Source organism: Aspergillus tubingensis (genome assembly GCF_013340325.1).
Source record: "Aspergillus tubingensis WU-2223L DNA, scaffold_6, whole genome shotgun sequence".
NCBI lineage: Eukaryota > Fungi > Ascomycota > Eurotiomycetes > Eurotiales > Aspergillaceae > Aspergillus > Aspergillus tubingensis.
In genome coordinates this window covers 2,485,441-2,505,935 of record NW_023336280.1, presented here as the reverse complement: position 1 = coordinate 2,505,935, position 20,495 = coordinate 2,485,441, and the positions used below count along the sequence as shown (strand labels likewise).

General features: G+C 52.0%; 4 protein-coding genes across 4 annotated transcripts; 1 reads left to right on the top strand and 3 right to left on the bottom strand.

Moving 5' to 3' along the window:
* Positions 1 to 1,321: 1,321 nt before the first annotated feature.
* On the top strand, positions 1,322 to 13,299 carry AtWU_04582 (histone acetyltransferase TRA1; the record flags this gene model as incomplete). The annotated part of the gene is made up of 4 exons (XM_035499693.1): positions 1,322 to 1,415; positions 1,534 to 1,691; positions 1,765 to 12,564; positions 12,616 to 13,299. 4 exons carry the CDS (start codon positions 1,322 to 1,324, stop codon positions 13,297 to 13,299), a joined length of 11,736 nt encoding a protein of 3,911 aa, XP_035355586.1.
* A 289-nt stretch (positions 13,300 to 13,588) lies between these two features.
* AtWU_04581 (Saf4/Yju2 family protein) lies at positions 13,589 to 14,675 on the bottom strand (the record flags this gene model as incomplete). The annotated part of the gene is made up of 4 exons (XM_035499692.1): positions 13,589 to 14,310; positions 14,382 to 14,446; positions 14,520 to 14,582; positions 14,653 to 14,675. 4 exons carry the CDS (start codon positions 14,673 to 14,675, stop codon positions 13,589 to 13,591), a joined length of 873 nt encoding a protein of 290 aa, XP_035355585.1.
* A 318-nt stretch (positions 14,676 to 14,993) lies between these two features.
* Positions 14,994 to 17,345, bottom strand: AtWU_04580 (anaphase promoting complex subunit CDC16; the record flags this gene model as incomplete). The annotated part of the gene is made up of 2 exons (XM_035499691.1): positions 14,994 to 17,188; positions 17,249 to 17,345. 2 exons carry the CDS (start codon positions 17,343 to 17,345, stop codon positions 14,994 to 14,996), a joined length of 2,292 nt encoding a protein of 763 aa, XP_035355584.1.
* A 462-nt stretch (positions 17,346 to 17,807) lies between these two features.
* AtWU_04579 (monocarboxylate permease) lies at positions 17,808 to 19,241 on the bottom strand (the record flags this gene model as incomplete). The annotated part of the gene is made up of 3 exons (XM_035499690.1): positions 17,808 to 18,730; positions 18,783 to 18,875; positions 18,929 to 19,241. 3 exons carry the CDS (start codon positions 19,239 to 19,241, stop codon positions 17,808 to 17,810), a joined length of 1,329 nt encoding a protein of 442 aa, XP_035355583.1.
* Between the last annotated feature and the right edge of the window lie 1,254 nt (positions 19,242 to 20,495).

Sequence of the window (20,495 nt, the reverse complement as noted above, 5' to 3'; positions counted from 1 at the left end):
TCTGCCCATGACTTTGTCGCACTTGGCGGAAAGAAATGAAAATTCCCCTACTTTGCTTCGTCGTTGTCTTTGCTAAGAATTCGCCGATGTTATCGTACAGCAAGCGTGATTCTAACGTTGAAACGTCCGTTTTTTTCTCCAGAGACGGCGCCGCGGCTCCTCTGATGATATTCGAAGGCGACGAAGTGGTAGCGCCAGTGAGATACGACCGCGTGTAGATCGACGACGGCCGGGTGCTGGCGTTACTGTATCGATCTTGTCCCGAAGCAACTCCACCAAGTAACGTTGACTTGATGGGCATTCTTCCGTTAGATTTTCCTTCTATGATGGCATAGCGACTACGAGCTGCGATGAAGTGTATTCGTGTCTATTTGGTTTCACGTTCGGCCAGTACTTCCGTCTTCGTGCTCTTCTCCCCCTTTCATCCGCGTCTTCATGTCCTTTTCCCTTTCCTCTTCCCCCTTTTTTCTTTTCTATTTAACTTTCTACAACTCTGTGTACATGGCCTTGAATATTCTTGTGTCTGCGCGAGCACGTGGCTCGGTTGCCCGTGCATCGGAGCGGACGATCGAGTTTGGACTATTAGAACTGTGTTCGGGTCTGGAAAACGGGTGCGAATGGCGTTTCCCTTCGTCGACGTTGATGTCGGCAAACCTTTTGATATTACAACATGAAGTATTTATGGCATGGCCGTGAACCAGATTCCTGTTTCTCTTAAGACTTTATCCACGCGACTATACTACTAAGTCTATAACGTTGTTCCTGTTACCACGTGCCTCTTTTGAGTAAACCCCTGAGCAAGTAACCCGTGATAGGCTCAGCAGCCGCAGGGTAGTACCGTAGACGCGCGCTTACCGGGTAGGAGAAACAAAGTCCCGTTTTTACCTATTTCGGCCTAGTGTTTCGTTCGGGGTCTCTGCGATACCCGCGTTTCAGTCTGCTCTCGCTGCTTTCTGTTCCTGTCGGTTTGCAGGCCGGTAGTTTGCGCTCATTAATTCTTTGCTTGATACCCTCCGCCTCCTCTCCCTTTCCTTAAATATATCGCTATATATTACCCGACCTCTCCTCTTCCTCCCCCGGTCTTTGCTTCCTACACCTTGAACCGACTGGGTCCGATTAATGACTTGACGACTCGACACAATAGTTCTTCCACATCTTCTTATGAGGCGCCTTCCGTCGCTGAGCCATTCGACATAGAGCTCCACCACTACCACCTCCACCACCAACACGCATATGAATCCGACATAAGATCAGCTTGTGCCGGCTTCTAGATTCAGGCCGGCCTCACGGCCTGGCGATTAATTAATCCCAATCTCTCAATATGGCCTCCGCTGAAGGCCCCCGAGGCAACATGGAGCGGAACGCGGAGCGAAGCATTGATATCTATAGCACCAAGCTGGGCGACGACAAGATTGGTGCGTTTTGGTCCTTGATTGTTCATACTGGGAATGAAGCTTCAGCTGTGGATTGGACTTTCAAGTCCTGAGTGGTCTCACTGCGGGCATTGAGCTGACGGTTTCTCTTTGCACTTAGATATTAAACTCAGAGCGAATGTTGCTGTCGAATTACGGGATAGTATCGAACCATTATGCTCTGGCGCAAGCTATCCGATCTTCTTGTCGAAGCTATGGCCGGTGTTCAAGCACATTTTGAAGGGCGAGCCCGTCTTCACGAACATGTCCTTCGATCAGGTGAGTCAGGGATCGTGACTGGTTCAGGTGTCAGCTTTGGGAATTAGGGCTCATACATAGGTTGTGTCGCCAGAAATTACGGAATTGTATCCTCGAGACGCTACATCGTTTGCCAATGGCGTCGCCGGACGTCGAACCGTATGCCGCCGACATGGTCGACCTGCTGATGGATCTGGTCCGGATTGAAAACGAGGAAAACGCGGTTCTGTGCATGAAGACAATCATGGATCTCGAGCGCAATCAAGCCAAGGCCACGGCGGCGCGCGTACAACCTTTCCTCGCGCTCATTCAGGAGATGTTTCAGATGATGGAGCAGGTGGTTCGCGATACCTTCGATACCCCCAGTCAAGCCACCCCTTCTGGGATGCCCTCAACACCAAGTGCGACGGCTCAGACTTTCCAATCGCCTCGACCGAGCTCCCCCGCGACGTCAGTTTCGGATCTCGCACCAGACCAGCAACAACAGGCCAACAATGTGTTACTCAAGGGTATGCAGTCGTTCAAGGTCCTCGCCGAATGTCCGATTATCGTGGTGTCCATCTTCCAAACGCATCGGGCGTCCGTCGCGGCGAATGTGAAGCTCTTTGTGCCGCTGATCAAGAGTATTCTTCTTCTCCAAGCCAAGCCGCAGGAGAAGGCACACGCAGATGCCGCAGCCCAAGGGACGATATTCACCGGCGTATGCAAAGAAATCAAGAACAGAGCCGCTTTCGGTGAATTCATCACCGCACAAGTGAAGACGATGAGCTTTTTAGCCTATTTGCTCCGTATGTATGCGCAGCAACTGCAGGATTTTCTCCCCACTCTCCCCTCAGTTGTTGTGCGTCTTCTTCAAGATTGTCCCCGGGAAAAGTCCAGCGCGAGGAAGGAGCTCCTGGTGGCCATCCGTCACATAATAAACTTTAATTACCGGAAGATATTCCTCGAGAAGATCGACGAGCTTCTTGACGAGAGGACGCTTATTGGCGATGGACTCACTGTTTACGAGACTATGCGACCTCTAGCCTACAGCATGCTTGCCGACCTCATACATCACGTCCGCGACCACTTGACGCGTGATCAAATACGCCGGACTGTCGAAGTGTACACCAAAAACCTTCACGATGATTTCCCGGGAACCAGCTTCCAGACAATGAGTGCCAAGCTACTACTTAATATGGCAGAGAGGATATCAAGGTTGGAGGATAAGCGGGAGGGCCGCTACTTCTTGATCATGATCCTGGATGCCATTGGTGACAAGTTCGCGTCGATGAACTATCAGTTTGACAACGCGGTCAAGGTCTCGAAGGCATACAAGGCCGCGAAGAAGGATCTCGAACCTGCTTCGGAGCGGTATCTTGCGGAGAAGGAGCATCCGCCTGATTGGGATGAAATCGATATCTTCTCGGCATCTCCCATCAAGACATCCAACCCTCGTGACCGCGGTGGTGATCCGGTCTCCGACAACATCTTCCTTTTCAAGAACCTGATCAACGGCCTGAAGAACATTTTCCACCAGCTCAAGAACTGCAACCCCGATCATATCCAAATCGACCCGAATAGTGTTCCGATAAATTGGTCCGAGGTCTCCTATGGCTACAATGCTGAGGAAGTACGGGTTATCAAGAAGCTGTTCCACGAAGGAGCCCGAGTCTTCAAGTACTACGGGGTGGACCAGTCACCTCCGGAAGTCAGCTACTCCTCCCCGTTCGACTTCCTTGCTGGTCAATACACCGCGCCCATGTCCCGCGAAGAGAAGGAGCTCCTGGAGAGCTTCGGAACCGTGTTCCACTGCATTGATACCGCCACCTTCCATGAAGTCTTCCACTCTGAGATACCCTACCTCCACGAGCTCATGTTCGAACACGGCGCCCTCCTCCACCTTCCTCAGTTCTTCTTGGCTAGCGAGGCCACTTCCCCAGCATTCTCTGGAATGGTGTTGCAGTACCTTATGGACCGGATCCATGAAGTGGGTACTTCCGACATGACGAAAGCGAAGATCCTGTTGAGGATGTTCAAGCTTTCGTTTATGGCCGTGACACTGTTCTCTGTTCAGAACGAGCAGGTTTTGCACCCTCATGTCACCAAGATCGTTACCAAATGTATAGAGCTTTCGGTGACTGCAGAGGAGCCCATGAACTATTTCCTCCTGCTGCGCTCCTTGTTCCGCAGCATTGGTGGAGGCCGGTTCGAGCTCCTTTACAAAGAGATTCTGCCGCTGTTGGAAATGCTCTTGGAGACATTCAATAACTTGCTGCTCGCTGCCCGCAAACCGCAAGAGCGTGACCTCTACGTCGAACTTACCCTCACAGTTCCTGCTCGCTTGAGTCATCTTCTGCCACATTTGAGCTACCTCATGCGTCCAATTGTGGTAGCGTTGCGTGCCGATTCGGACCTTGTGGGACAGGGTCTTCGGACCCTAGAGCTATGTGTCGACAATCTCACGGCCGACTACCTTGATCCAATCATGGCACCCATAATGGACGAATTAATGACAGCCTTGTGGGACCATTTGCGGCCCCATCCTTACAATCACTTCCATGCGCATACGACCATGAGGATTCTGGGTAAGCTTGGTGGCCGTAATAGAAAGTTCCTCAACCACCCTCCAGACCTTACCTTCGAACAATTTGCCGATGATACACCCAGCGTCGACATCAAGCTTATCGGACCCAGCGAGAAGCGTCCTTTCCCTGTCGAAATTGGCGTTGATTTGGCTATTGGGAAGTTGATGGAGGTTCCCAAGACACCCACGGCTAAGGCATCGGACAGCTACTATAAGCAGCAGGCATTCCGGATGCTTTCATCGCAGCTGAAACTCTACATTGGATATGAGAGTGTCCCGGAGGACCTGGCTTCTCTCATCCGTTTGCATGCAAATGACCTTTTCGAGAGCAAGACTACATCAATGCCCGATATCCTGGAAAGATCTGAGCGGTCCAGCTCAATCACGAAGAAGTTGACACAGGAGGGCTCGATGAAGAAACTTATCAAAGCTTGTATCTTCGCGACAACCATCCCGGAACTTGAACCCACTGCAACCGCCTTTGTGGCTGATGTATGCAAGCATTTTGCTGTAGTGGAAGTCGGACGCGCTCTCGCCCAAGCCAGGCACACTCGCAGGCCTTTCGATGTCAATAACGGCGAAGGCCCAGTGTATCTCGACTCACGGGTCCTAGCCGAAGCTCTAGTAGAGTCACTGTCATCGGACAATGCTTCTGTCCGTGATGGTGCGCAGGCAGCAATGCAGGTCATGAAGGATGCGGCCGCTATTATCTTTGGAACTCCTGACCGGGTCTCAAAGCTTCCCTTCTTTCAACATCTGGGTCGCGTGTTTTGCCATAGTTGCCATAGCGAGGAATGGTTTACCAAGGCTGGGGGAAGTCTTGGTATCCACATTTTCGCGACCAAGCTGGACCTGGGTGACACCTGGCTCCTGGACAAGCAGGTCGAATTCGTCAGAGCCTTGATGTATGTTATCAAGGATACACCCTCTGACCTACCAGCTAGCACGCGAATCAGGGCGCAGGAGACACTGGATCTGATCCTCCGCCGGTGCTGCAAGAATCTTTCACTTGATGACCTGAAGAACGAGAAGAGCCGCATGTACTCTTTGTGCGGGCACTTTGTCTACGAGCTCTCTCACATGAATAAGCAGGTCCGAGAAGCTTCGCGCCGGAGCTTCTCGACTATTGCCGAAGTCCTGAGTTGTCAGGTCCATGACCTCATTCTCCCTGTGAAGGACCGCCTCTTGCAGTCCATCTTCAACAAGCCGCTCCGAGCACTCCCATTCCCCACGCAGATTGGGTTTATCGATGCCATTACGTACTGCCTGAGCTTGCACAATAACATCGTGACCTTTAATGATCCGCTCAATCGATTGATGCTGGAATCTCTAGCCTTGGCTGATGCCGATGATGAGTCGCTCGCCTCCAAGCCGAACGAGTTCAAGAATGCAGAAATGATTGTCAACTTGCGTGTCGCATGCCTTCGTCTCCTGTCTATGGCAATGAGCTTCCAGGAGTTCGGCAACACCCCACAGAATACGAGCCGCGCACGCATCATCTCTGTATTCTTCAAGTCACTCTATTCGCGGTCTCCTGATGTTATTGAAGCCGCCAATGCCGGTCTTCGGGACGTTCTTACGCAGACAAACAAGTTGCCGAAAGATTTGCTCCAAAACGGTCTTCGCCCTATCCTGATGAACTTGCAGGATCCTAAGCGTTTGAGCGTCGCAGGACTCGACGGACTTGCACGTTTGCTGACATTGCTCACCAATTACTTCAAGGTTGAGATTGGAGCTCGCCTTCTAGACCATATGAAGGTCATTGCAGATGATACGATTCTGCAGAAGGTGTCCTTCAGTCTTGTTGAGCAAAGTCCTCCGATGAAGATCGTGGCTGCCATATTCAACATCTTCCATCTACTCCCCCCAGCTGCTACTTCTTTCATGGAGCATCTAGTGAACAAGGTGTTGGATCTTGAAGACAAGCTTCGTAGGACGTCTAACAGTCCTTTCCGGAAGCCCTTGGTCAAGTACCTGAATCGGTATCCCAAGGATAGCTTGACCTTCTTCCAGAACCGCTTTAAGGATGAGCGGTTTGGGCGATTCTTTGGCCAGGTCTTAGCAGACCCAGAAAGTGAGGCACTTCGCTCTGCAGTAGTTGCGGACACTGATAGCTTCGTGAATGCTGCTTTCGGGCAAGAGGCGACGGATGGCAAGAACACAGCTGCAATCAACGGTATCTACGTGGCTCACTCTATCTGCATGCATGAATCGACCAAGCGCTGGTTGGTTTCGCAGGCAGATCTGAGAGCCAAGCTATTGAGCTCGGGACGCGATCTGGAGAAAAAGCTCCGAAATGACAAGCTACCGGCGAACGAGCGGTTAAGAGTCGAGCAAGCGGAGGACCAGCTGATGGATATCTTCACTAACTACCTCACGGAGTCGGTGCAAGATCTGGACTTCCTGTTCGAGGTTATGGACGGACTTTCTGCCGAAGAACTGAAGCGCACCCTAGCATTCCCGAAATTCATTTACCGCCATATCATTACGAATGAGTCTATCGATTACCGCCGTTCTGTGATTATGCGGTGCCTCGACCTCTATAGCCAGCGCACCTGCTCCCAGAAGATGAAGACATATGCTTTCCGTCATCTGGTTAACCCCATCTTCGCCATGGACGTCCAGACTACCTGGAACAGCCCGTCGAACAGTCCCAAGCTCATGGACAAAAGTATGACCGAGTTTATCCAGAGCCGTTTGTGGAAGCCTCAATTGGCCGATCTGAGCGATGAGTCGAACCAGGCTGGTGTGGACCACTCGCGCATGGAACTTCTCCAGCTGTCTGCCTTGTTGATCAAATACCATTCCCAGACCGTACAGGAATCGCGCAAGGACATTATCAAGTTCGCTTGGAACTACATCCGTCTGGAAGACGTCATCAACAAATACGGCGCCTACGTTCTCATCAGCTACTTCATTGCGCATTATGAGACGCCTTTCAAGATTGTCGTGCAAGTCTACGTGGCCCTACTGCGAGCTCACCAGAACGAGGGTAAAGCGCTTGTGACTCAGGCTCTTGATGTTCTTGCCCCTGTTCTGCCGACTAGGACCTCCATGGCAAACCAAAATACTCAGGTACATGATCCGCGGTACCCGATATGGGCGAAGTGGCCTCGACGAATTTTGGCGGAGGAGACTGCCAACTTGCAGCAGGTCATGTGCATCTTTCAATTCCTCGTGCGGCAGCCGGATCTCTTCTACGACTCAAGGGAACATTTCGTGCCTCTTATCGTTCCATCTCTGATCAAGATCGCTTCACCTATGAGCTCCTCGAACGAAAGCAAGAAACTGGCACTTAACCTTGTTAGTCTCATTTGGCACTGGGAAGAGAAGCGTGTTAAAGCTAGCCGTTCTCCGATGCCCAACGGCGTCCATGATTCCCCCAATGCCAAGAAGCGCAAGTTGGACGAAACCCAGAGCACTGCATCCCGTTCGCCTGCAGCGGGGTCTCAGGACTATCTCATCCCCCCTGATCTGCGTGCCACGTTGACGAAGTATCTTATATCTTTCATCACGACAATTGCAGAGAGATACCCTGTCCCTGCCGCGCGAATTCGTGAGCTTCCGGGAACCAAGCCGCAGCAGCCTGTGCCTACGGGTGATATGGTGAAGAAGGCTGTGCACCTGCTGAGGAACCTCTTGTCTGACGAGCATTGGGCAGACTTGGACATTGAGCTCTATCAGAAGGTTACGGAACCAATCCTCGCGGGCGAAAAGGCAGACAAGCCTGACGAGAAGCATGTTACGAGCATGGTCAATACCCTGCAGGTCATACGAGTACTCCTGGCCTGTAAGCCGGATGACTGGATCATGGCTCGCTTGCCCCTAATCCAGAAGCTTTTCGAAAAGCCTTTGCGCTCGGACAACCCAGAGATTCAGGACTGCCTCCATGGCGTTGAAGACGAGGTGGATATCTCCCCCAAGCTCTTGCCTCCTATCAGAAGGGTTCTGAATGCTCTTCCGGATGATCAGCCAGAGGAGGAGGATGCTATGGATGTGGAAAACTCGCCTTCTGAGTTCGTCACCTACCTGTCTGCCATTGCAACGGAGACTCTATCGGCCAGCAATTATGTCTCTAGTCTTAATGTACTTTGGACTCTTTCCAAGAATAAGCCGGCTGAGATGGACACCCACATTCCCCAGGTCATGAAAGCCTTTTCGCAGAAACTGGCCAAGGAGCATGTTGCAGCTTCCACCGCCAATCAAGCAGCGTTGCCTCCGGGAACTAAGCCTCCAGAGGGAGTTCCAGACCAGCAGGAGTTCGAGCTCGGGGTTGATCTGATATTCAAGACCATCGAACTTATATCAGTGCGCATGTCTCACCTTGGAGAGCAGAGGCGTCCTTTCCTCAGTGTTCTGGCTCAGTTGGTTGAACGGTCTCAGAACATTAAGCTTTGCAGCAAGGTGCTGGGTATGGTTGAGACTTGGATTTTCCATTCCACCGAGTCATGGCCTACGCTCAAGGAGAAGACCGCTGTCTTGCATAAGATGCTCCTCTTTGAGTCGCGACAAGACCAAACCATGCTCAAGAAGTTCCTCGATCTTGTCATCAGGATTTATGAGGATTCTAAGATCACCCGGACCGAACTGACTGTCCGACTCGAGCACGCCTTCTTGATCGGAACCAGGGCACAGGATGTTGAGATGCGGAACCGCTTCATGACCATTTTCGACCGCAGTTTGACCCGCTTAGCCAGCTCTCGTCTCAGCTACGTGCTCACCTGTCAGAACTGGGACACGCTGGCGGACTCGTTCTGGCTGGCCCAGGCGTCTCACCTAGTCCTGGGCTGCGTGGATATGGGTTCGTCGGCGAGGTTGCATCCAGATGATTTCACTGTCTACCCCGTGTCTTTCCTCTACGGCAATGCCGATAAAGATTCAAGGAAGGCGGATGTCATGGTAGACATTCAACTGGAAGCTTTCGTCTCCGAGCGCAAGCGATTCATAAGTGAAATCGGCGACGTTAAAGCTCGCGATCTCATTGAGCCCCTGTGTCAACTCCAGCACACCGACCCTACCGTGTCCTATAAGCTCTGGACGACTCTATTCCCAATCTTCTGGTCTACTCTGTCTAAGGAGGACCGCATCGATCTGGAGAAGGGAATGGTGACTCTGATTACGCGCGAGTATCATCAGCGACAACTTGACAAGAGGCCTAATGTCGTCCAAGCTTTGCTTGAAGGTGTGGTGCGCGCTAAGCCACGTTTCAAGATCCCGCCACATGTCATGAAGTATCTCAGTCGAACTTATGATGCTTGGTATACTGCTGCCACGTATCTTGAGGAGACTGCCATCAGCCCTATTATTGATACTCCTACTGTCCGTGAGAGCAACCTTGATGCTTTGGTAGAAGTATATGCAGGGCTGCAAGAAGATGACTTCTTCTATGGCACGTGGCGGCGCCGTTGCAAGTTTGTGGAGACTAACGCCGCTCTCTCTTATGAGCAGCAGGGAATGTGGGATAAGGCTCAACAGCTATACGAGAACGCCCAGATCAAGGCTCGCTCGGGTGCAATGCCGTTCTCACAAGGCGAATACTATCTTTGGGAAGATCACTGGCTCATCTGTGCACAGAAGTTGCAGCAATGGGAGATCCTCAGCGACTTTGCGAAGCATGAGAACCTGAACGATCTCCTTTTGGAATCGGCGTGGAGGAACATCGAGAACTGGCAGAGCGAGAGTAGCAGGGAGCAGCTTGAGTCCCTGATCAAGTCTGTTTCTGATGCGCCAACTCCAAGACGCACCTTCTTCCAGGCGTTTATGGCGCTACTTCAGTTCCACATCAAGAAGGAGAACATCCAGGAGTTCAACGGTGTGTGCGATGAGTCCATCCAGCTGTCAATCAGGAAGTGGCTCCAGCTGCCGAAGAGGATCACGAACGCCCATATCCCGATCCTGCAGCACTTCCAACTGCTGGTTGAGCTTCATGATGCAAGTCACATCTGCGCCAGTCTTTCGCAGACCAATGAGCGCAACCTCGATACCAAGTCTGCCGAGTTGAAGCTGCTCTTGGGTACGTGGAGAGACCGTCTGCCTAATCTCTGGGATGATATCAACGCTTGGCAAGACCTGGTTACATGGCGGCAGCACATCTTCCAGCTCATCAATGCGACATATCTTAGCCTTCTGCCTCCGCAGACCAACAACGTGGCGAGCAATTCGTATGCTTACCGTGGATACCATGAGACAGCTTGGATCATCAACCGCTTTGCTCACGTTGCTCGCAAGCATCAAATGCCGGAAGTGTGCATCAACCAGCTCAGCCGTATCTATACTCTGCCGAACATTGAGATTCAAGAAGCTTTCTTGAAGCTGAGAGAACAGGCCAAGTGCCACTACCAGAACCCCAAAGAGCTGAATAGTGGTCTGGATGTCATCAATAACACAAATCTCAACTACTTCGGTGCTCAGCAAAAGGCGGAGTTTTATACGCTGAAGGGAATGTTCCTTGCTAAGCTGAACCACGTCAATGAGGCGAACGAGGCATATGGTGTGGCCCTCTACTATGAGTTGAGACTTGCCAAAGCCTGGTCGGAGTGGGGACAGTACAGCGATCAACGTTTCAAGTCTGACCCCTCGGACTATGAACTCGCCAGCAATGCTGTCAGCTGCTACCTAGAGGCTGCTGGTCTGTACAAGAATGCCAAGTCGAGGAAGCTGCTCAGTCGCATCCTTTGGCTTCTGAGCCTGGACAACGAAGAGGGTCAGATTGCGCGCGCGTTTGAGAGTTTCAAGGGCGATACTCCAGTTTGGTACTGGATCACGTTCATACCGCAGCTCCTCACCAGCTTGTCACACCGCGAAGCTCGTCTGTGCAAGGCTGTTCTCGTCAAGATTGCTAAGTTGTTCCCGCAAGCATTGTTCTTCCTGCTCCGTACGAACAGGGAGGATATGCTTAACATCAAGAAACAGCACGATCAGAAGCAGGAGAAGCTTAATCGTGTCAGACAGCAACAGCAGCAGCAGCAACAACAGGCTTCTCCACGGCCCAAGCCTTCGCCGGGAGTTGCAAATGCCTCTCCCCTCCAGAATGCCCAAACAGTCAATGCCACTCCGACTCCGACTCCACAGGCACCAAGTGGTCAACAACCTGCACAGAACCAGGCACAGCCACAACAACAACCCCAAGCGCAAGCTCAAGGCCAGATGCCGAATGCAGGCCAGGCCAACAACCAGAACCAGCCACAGCAGACTCCTGTTCAAGGCCAGGTTCAAGGTCAGCCTCAAGCTCAAGGTCAAGCCCAACCTCAAGGCCAACCCCAGGCACCTGTTCAAGGGCAAGTGCCCAACCAAGGACAGCCCCAAGCGCAACAGGCACAAGGCCAAGGCCAGCAGCAAGGCCATCTGCAGGTTCCAGGACAAAATGGAGTGCCGCAGCAGAATCAGAACGCTGCTGGTGCGGAACCTGAGAAGGAGCCGCTCAAGAAGCCGTGGGAGTATTCCGATGAGATCATGTCCGGTCTCAAGACTGCTTTCCCTCTGCTGGCCTTGTCGATGGAGACCATGGTGGATCAAATCCACAAGAACTTTAAGTGTCCCCCTGACGAGGATGCCTATCGTCTCATTGTTGCGCTGTTGAACGACGGACTGGCCTACGTGGGCCGCATGCCGGGCTCTTATGCGCAGGACTTCAAGCTGCCGCCTGCAACCGAGGCGAATATCACGCGTTTTGCTGAGACCATTCTCCCAGCCCACATCCGCAAGTCTTTCGAGGCGGACTTTGTGGTCAAGAAGCCAACGATGTACGAGTACATCCAGAAGCTGCGTCGTTGGCGTGACAAGTTTGAAGAGAAGCTCGACCGCAGACCTCAGTCTCAATTCCTGGAGACGTATTCGCCTCACCTCAGTGAGTTCCGCTTCCTCAAGTTCGACGAAGTCGAGGTGCCAGGCCAGTACCTCCTGCACAAGGACAAGAACCAAGACTTCGTTCGGATCGACCGCTTCCTTCCAGACATTGATCTGGTGCGCGGTATCGGAGTCTGCCACCGTCGCCTGAAGATTCGCGGTCACGATGGTAGTGTGCATCCGTTTGCAGTCCAGCATCCCGCAGCCCGGCACTGCAGACGAGAGGAGCGCATCTTGCAGCTGTTCCGTATTTTCAACGGACTTCTGGGAAAGCGCAAGGAGAGCCGGCGCCGCAACCTGTACTTCCATCTCCCGCTTATGGTTCCATTGGCGCCTCACATTCGCCTGGTTCGGGATGACCCGTCCTACATCTCCATGCAGGGCATCTACGAGGACTACTGCCGACGTGTGGGTATCAACAAGGACGAGCCTGTCATGTTTACCATGGAGAAGATGAGGTCTCTGGCAGAAACGAAACAGAACGTAAGTGACACTGACACGCCCACGCAAACGAACGACACTGACGTCTTCCAGCGCTCCAACGACCAGCAGCAGGTCCTGCGTACCGAGATGCTCACTGCCATCCAGGAGAAGTGGGTTCCCAGCACGATTGTATTGGACTACTTCCAGCGCATGTACCCGAACTTCTCGGACTTCTGGCTCTTCCGGCGGCAGTTTGCTTACCAATATGCGGCCATTGCCTTTATGACTTACGTGATGCACATGGGCAACCGGTATCCTAACAAGATTCTGGTGTCGAGGTTGACGGGTGACATTTGGGGCTCGGAGCTGATCCCCACAATCAACCCGACCAAGGCATTCTTCTACAACCCCGAGCAAGTGCCATTCCGTTTCACCCCCAACATCCAGACGTTGCTGGGACCGATTGCTACGGAGGGACTGTTTGCATGCGCATTGATGGCCATTGCACGCTGCCTCACGGAGCCCCGACACGAACTTGAGCAGCAGCTCAGTATCTTTGTCCGGGACGAGATGATGTTCTGGGCCACAGCCCAGCACCGTGCACCTCTGGGACCACCGCAGCTCCGCGATCTGGTCTACAACAACAGCGATGTCATTGTCAACCGGGCCGTCAGCCTTGCCAGTCCACCTGAGGGTAACCTGCCAGCCAACCAAACCACGATCGACCTGATCTCCAAGGCCGTGAACCCGCAGCATCTCGCTGCCTGCGATGCTCTCTGGATGCCGTATCTGTGAAGCTGGTCGCTGTTTCTTCTATCTGTTTGCCTTGTCTGTGTTCTCTTGGCGTTTTCGTTCGGGCTGAGGGCTTACGGGATTTCCAGCCAGTGGTTTCATTCTAGCGTGGCGCTTCGGGGCAAAACAGGGATCTTCTGCGTATCTACTTGTTTGACGCGTTTATGCATTGTTGGTGTATCACAATTATTTAATCAATCAAGATGTTCAGTTTAATATACCATGATAATGCCCGTAAAGTAACAAAACTCCATGCTCATGAGCCGAACGCCAAACCCCCTTACCAGTAAAACTAGACCAACGACGGCTTGGCCTTCTTCTTGATCCCCAAGCTATTGACAGCAGGCTTCTTGGCCTTTTTAACCCTCGCAAAAGAAGGCGGCGGCGGCGGCATCTCCCCAGCACCGCTGGCATTAGCAGTGCCACTCGCACTCGCACCCTCCCCATTATCAACACTCCCCTCATCCTGGTCAACCAACCTCCTAACCATCTCCCCCTCCTCCGTCCTAAACGCCCTCCTCGCCACCTCCTCAATCTCCCTCTCCACCCTCTCCGCCTCCTCATCCCTCTCCTCCCTAACAGCCCCCAATGCCACCTCCGAACCCCCCGCCCCACCCCTCTCAATCCGCGCATTCCTCGTCCTAATCTCATCCAACGCATCCGCAATCGCCATCTCCCGCTTCGAATCCAACATCTTCTCCTCCAACTCCGCCATCTTATCCCTCTCCTCCTGCTCCACATTCTCCCCTTCCTCCCGCTCCAGCCGATCAAGCACCTGCTCCTCCGTCTCCTCCGCCGTCTCCTCCGCCTTGCTTCTATCCCGCCACGGCTCGAAGTTGCGCTTCGCGCCCCGCTCCGCCCGGTAATCCATGTTTTTCGGGTCAGTTAGGAAAGTGATTTCTCCGCTGCAGCGCGTGCATCGGATGTAGAATCGGTAGATCGGGATAGAGAAGTATTTTTCCGATGTGGTTTCTTTTCGGGCGTTGAATTTGCGGCCTTTGTAGATGAATTCGCCTAATTTTTTGTCGAAGACATGTTAGTGTTTTAGTCGAAAGATGGAAGGGGGGTGGCTTTGGGGGACGTACCGCATTTCGTGCATTTCATGGAGAAGGGTGCCATTAGTCGGACGGTTATTACTTTGGGGCCTTGTCTGTGAGGAAGAGGATTTTGGTTAGATCTGGAGAAGAGGGTATAGGGATAGGGGTAGGGGGTAGGGTACTCACTGGCGTAGGTGCTTCGGTGTGCGCGTGATTGCGCTGGGATCGAAATCCGGGGGGTAGTATTTCCTGTGTGTTTGAGGTTGGGTTAGTTGCTGTTGTCCCTTTCTTTCTTGTGGATGTTGGGGGTGAGACGTACGTGAGGACCTTTCGCTCGGACATGGTGGCGGTTTAAATGTCACGGCCAAATACAGGGAGTTGTGGTTGTATGGGTGGAAAGGTGTTGAGGTTAAGTTGGAAATTGTAGAAGGTAAGTGTAGATGGCGATTGCGATGCGATGCTATGCTATCGGAGATGCTCACGTGACTACTTCTTATCAATGCACAGGTAGCTCAATGCTTACTAATTATGCTTTGGATCTAACTGAATGATATACGCCTCCAATGCTATAACCGAACCATGGTGCCAGCTCCAATGACAAAACCAGGGTATACCTCTCTAAACGCCCAGTTGCTATGCTCCAATGTTTCCCTGTGTCCTTCAACTATGTCTAGCGTTGCTTCGCATCCGTGACCCTCGGCTGCGCCCTCCCGCCGGGCCTGGCGTGTCGTTCATTTCCATCTCCCGACTCACGCCCGGCTGTCGTTTGCTTCGTCCGCCGCGTACACGGCTCATAGCATGGCGGAGAAGTCCATCGGCCTCATCATCAAGTTCCATCTCCACCCTGTCTCCAGCTGTCTCCTCTGTGACTGTTGTTTGACTGTCGACGTGAGCAACTTCATCAGTCCATTCCTCGGCGTATGCCTCGTCCACTGTCCCACGTCGTCGAGACACTTTCCCCTTTCCCTTGGAAGACCGTGTCGAGCTGCGGCTTGTGGTGGTCCGAGCATCCTCTAACACCACCGGCTCCTCCTGGCCTTCTAATGCCCAGATTTCCAGTGCCCGCGATAAGAGCGTGCCAGCAATGCCGGCACCACCAGCTGCATCACCACCACCACTCGCTCCCAAAACACGCACTGCCTCGTGCAGGGCTGTTACGGCTTCCATGGTGCGGTTCAGCTCCAACAGGACCAGGCCGCGAGCAGTGTGCAGGGATCCAATTAATCCTCGATCCTCGTAGCCTCCAACTCCAGACGATGCGACCCCAGAGGCATTGCCGCCGCTGCCCCCTAAGAACGGGCTGTACCCGAAGCTCGCACCCGCCGCACCAATGCGAAGACACTCGTCGAACTCGGCCAGTGACTCTTGAAACTGACCAATACGGCGCAGCGCGTGTCCGAGATTGGCTCTCGTGGCAACCCAGGCCCCGGGTTCACATTGAAGCGATGTAGCCAGGGTGAGGGACTGACGGAACAACTCGACAGCGCCCTCAAGGTGATTTTGGTGATACAAAACTACACCAAGCTCATTAAGGACGAGCGGGTCACCGCCTAGAGATGTAAGTTCCGACGGATTCGCCCTTATCGAAGGAGCCGAGGCGGACGCAGCTCCAGTCGACATGGCATAGGCGGCCGACAGATACTCATGGGCCAAGGACATGTTGTTCAGCGCAAGATGTTGCATTCCCAGGAAGAGCTGCGGTAGATGACTGCCCTGGAAAAGCCGAGCCGCAGTGCTATACGCTGCAATCGCTTGATCGTGCTCTCCTTCGGCAGCGAAGGTATGAGCGAAGCCAATCCATGCTGGCGCAGAATGCGGATCCAAAAGAGACGCTTTAGAGAAGTAGCGCCGAGCTTCAGCAATCTTAGAGACGGATAGGTAATAAACACCAATTGCGAGATATGTATAAGACTCCTCGGGAGCGTGATCGGCAAGTGTATGGGACAAAAGGAACAGGGCGTTTGTGGCGCCCGTCTCATACAAGCAAGCCAAATGCAAGGGGTATACGGCCGGCGGATGTCCCAGGTGGCTTTGAGCGGAAATATGAATTGCAGGCGTCATTTGCGATGATGCTGCAGACTGAGATGTGGATAGAACTGACGAAGTAAGTTCTAAAGCTTCGGCAAAACGGCATTGCGTATATAGAGCTTCTGCGCGGGAAAGCAGAATATCCGCATTCTCCGCTAGGTTGTAGTGAGTTGAAAGTGTTTCGGTAGCGTCGGAGAGGATTGTCGGCGAGGAATATTTCGACAATCGGGTGGTGTAAAGCATCTTGGTGAAATGGGCGGCCTCCTGCGCGACTGAGGGGTCGGGACTCGAGACAGAGTCGAAATCAAGCGACTCGAGGAATTCCAGCTCCTCTGCGGGAGACATGAGGGAATTCTTCATAAGCTGGTCAAAGGCCTCGAAGCACTGCACATCAATGCGTACGGCGTCCTTGTAACAGTCGCGAGCCCGGTCAAAGGCATTTTGTTTCGCAAAGCAGAGTCCCCGTAAGTAACACATGGCCGCCTCAAACCGAACGTTACTTGCATCCTCTCGCTCTCGCTCTTCGCTCCGATCGATGCGCGACGCTGTCGTCTTTCCGTTCCGCAAGGTAACATGGCTCTGACCGTTAAGGTGTTGGATTTTGCGGCGACTATTGCTGCTGCGTATAAGGTGCGTAGGATTATGGTCGCCTAGGACTGCAAGTGCTTGATCGAACTGATTCTGCTTGATGTGGCAGTGCGCAGCCAGATAGCGACAGGCCGTACTTCTCGAGATCAGGTCTTTCCGCGACAGGAGGGCCAAGGCACGGGCGTAGTTGTTGTTCGAAAAGTGTACTTGTGCAAGCCAAAAGGCATCGGAGTCGCTGTCTAGAGAAGTAATGGACTTAGCACTGATCGGAACGATGCTGGGTTTGGTCAGTCACTCACTGGTCAGCGCGAGCACTTTATCGCCGATGTAGATGGCCGCATCATGCTGGCCCCGGTTCAGCGCATCCTGACGCCAGGAGCGCAGAAACTTCTCCATGACCAAATGAAGCACGTGGGAGTCGATATTGAGTGCGATTCAAGAGCGAGGGGCTGTCACAACGGTCGCATGGACAGAAAGGCATGAGGCGGGTTGGAGGGGCGACGGCGTCCGGGGAGCGTAAACAGACCGCGGCGTCCCTCGGCAGGCAAGACACTCTCGCAGACGGGGGTCGGATATGACGCTAGCAGTGCTAGATTGAAACACCGTGTACAGGCCTGCAAACAGAGAGGGATAACCGAAAAGGCAATAAGCAATGTGGTAGGTATTGGAGAATGAAGCTCCGTCGGATTGTTGCGAGAATCCAAAGTCCAAAGCGGCGCGTGTTCGGGTCCGTGCGCCTTGCCCGATCGAGAAGCCGGGCGGATGCTGCTTCATCTTCCACTGCTCTATATCTAGTCTATCTATTCTATAACTCTCTATTCTATCCACCCTTAACTTTGATCAGACTCTAACAACCTATTAAAATACTTTGGTCACCCGCCATCCAACACTGGCCCCTTTAGCCAGAAACAGAAACAGGCAAGCTCCAGCATACGCCGCGCCACAGAACCCAATCAAGCCGGAATACTCCGTCTCTACTTTTCCCCGATTCTGCCCCTTCAAGATCTCACCAGCCACAGGAATGGCAACTAACAAGGCGAATGCCATCAACGCGATTGTTGTTCCGAATCGTTTACCATAGCTCTCGGTTTTCGAGATTTGAGCCACACAGACGGGTGTCAGACTTATCGCTGGTCCGCTCCAGAATCCGATCAATGCCGCGAAAGCCAGGATGCATGCCCTGTCGTTGCCTGCTGTAAACCACAGCCCAAAGGACAGAATAGTACATATAGCACAGGTTCCAAACATAACGTTGAAGCGGCCCCATATATCCGCTAGAACTCCCGGAATGACGCGGCCGAAGATAGAAGTTGCGCTCATGATCGTCATGAGCTGGTAGGAAAGGGCGCCAGTGATGCCGTGCGATTGTGCATAGGACGGATAATAAGTGACCAGCACTATCAGGCCGATTTCCGCGAAAATGACAGCGATGGAAGTCATAGTAAAGACGGGCTCCTTGAGGGCGCGAATGTCGATCTTGCTCCCTGCCGATGGACTAGGTGGGAGACGTGCTTCAAGAGTAAGCAGGCTGACCATTAGGCTAGCGAGGAATATAAATCCCAGGATGCGAATTGTCCAGGGGAATCCAATCTTATTGCTCAGGATTCCGAACACATTGGTGAAGATGATTCCTCCAATGCCTCCCCCTGTCGTTGCGATCCCGGTCGCCAGACCACGTTTTTTAAGAAACCAGTGCGTGATGCATGCAGCACTGGGTGTGTATACTGCTGACGCGGAGAGCCCACCTAGGATGCTAAATCCCAAGATGAATTGGTAGTATGCTTCCAGGCAGAAGTCAGCCATTAATCCGGTGCTGGAGATTTTTAACCGTACCGTGGGAGACGCTGAGGAACATCATCGACAAGGTCATTCCAATGCAGCCAGGTACGAGGAGGTACCTGACACCATGTGCATCAAATATAGGTCCTACAGGACACCGTCAGTAGATGTTTGAGCGTCGGAATGGAAGCGATGCATACCGATCTGGATGCCACCAAGATAGAAGAAAAATAGCCACAAGCTGAATATCCACGAAATTGATGCTTTTGAATATCCATCTAGCTGATGTTCCGCCAGCCAGTCTTCCAACAACCCGTACAGATTCATTATCCCCATCGTTGGGAAGATGGCGCACCATGCGCCCAAGACTACTAGCCAGGCTCGCCATCCTCCTTCCGGAATAGATGACGAGTCTTCACTGTCGACAAGCGTCTGGGAATCATCACTTTTCTCGTTATCACTCGGGGCTGCTTGAACCACGGTGCAAACATCACCTTCCTTTGTTGGTTCCATCGTGATGTCTGAAGAGACAAGAGTGACTGACCCAGAGAGCTGGACTTGCTGGAACCTAACCAGCAGCAGCAGCAGCAGCAAGCGTCAGTCGCCATGCTGTTACGAACACAGCATACCACTAGTTTCGGCGATCATTGGAGCAATAGCCTATCTCCTTCCCGACGGAGAATTCCCTTGCATCGGTGATTGTGTTCCCGAGAGATAGCATGTTGATGAGATTACTATTAGCAGCAGGAGAGTGAAACAAGTATGCAAGACATGCCTGTATCAGCATCGATCTACAGGATCTACAGTGCAGTGGCGATAGCGCAAGAGGTACACGATATGAAAAAGCAAATCGGCCATTTGCACAACCTGCTGAGTCCTAAAGCGTGTCTATTAAACAACTAGTAGATTAGTGACAGCTATCGGCATGTAAGATTTTGGCTCAAGGAACTTATTGATTATGTAGAGGAGCTCCGACCATGTGCACCGAACCTACCGATGAAAGGTAACCCGCATTCCCTGAATTGACTTCTCGAAAGCATAAAGCATTCCAAACCATCATACGAAAGCATAATAAAAACAGCACACGCATAATGCATGCGATCATCATGATAACCTACTGGTATTCCCAACCTACTATTACGAGTGGTCTCTTGTTTAGTACTACTATATAAAAACCATCCGTACCATTAGAATATATATCTCAGTGCCTACCCAACAACAATTTAACACTGCAAAATCAATATGACCTTACCACTTTATGACTGAGAATATTACCCATGCCATATTTAGTGACATGTACCCCAATTTGTCTTTTAATCTCTCAATACCCATTTTATCTTCTATTATGCCTGCTGTGTATATTCCTATGTGAATTACCTGTGTATAGATTTTCTCTGTAATAATTGTACCATAGTATCCTTGATTAGACTGATGGGCGCAATACTAAGCGATATGAGAAAACATTATGTGGCCCACTATTCGTCGTTGGAATAAGAGCTGGAGAAAAAGAAAAAGAAAAAGCAGAACGTGAAAAGACAATAAGTTCTGATACTTGATATGTTGTTAATGATAAGTGAGAGGTAAGTGAGTGGACATTCGATTAGACTCGATTCCATTTAATTTAGACTCTACATGCCAGCATCTTGTTGTCCTCCAACTAGTATAACCTCTAATTATACCTGTCACTACAAAGTGTATCAGGAGGTTACTAAAACCAAACAAAACTATAGAGAAGACATGATTCTGGCAGCAAATTTCTCAGTAAAT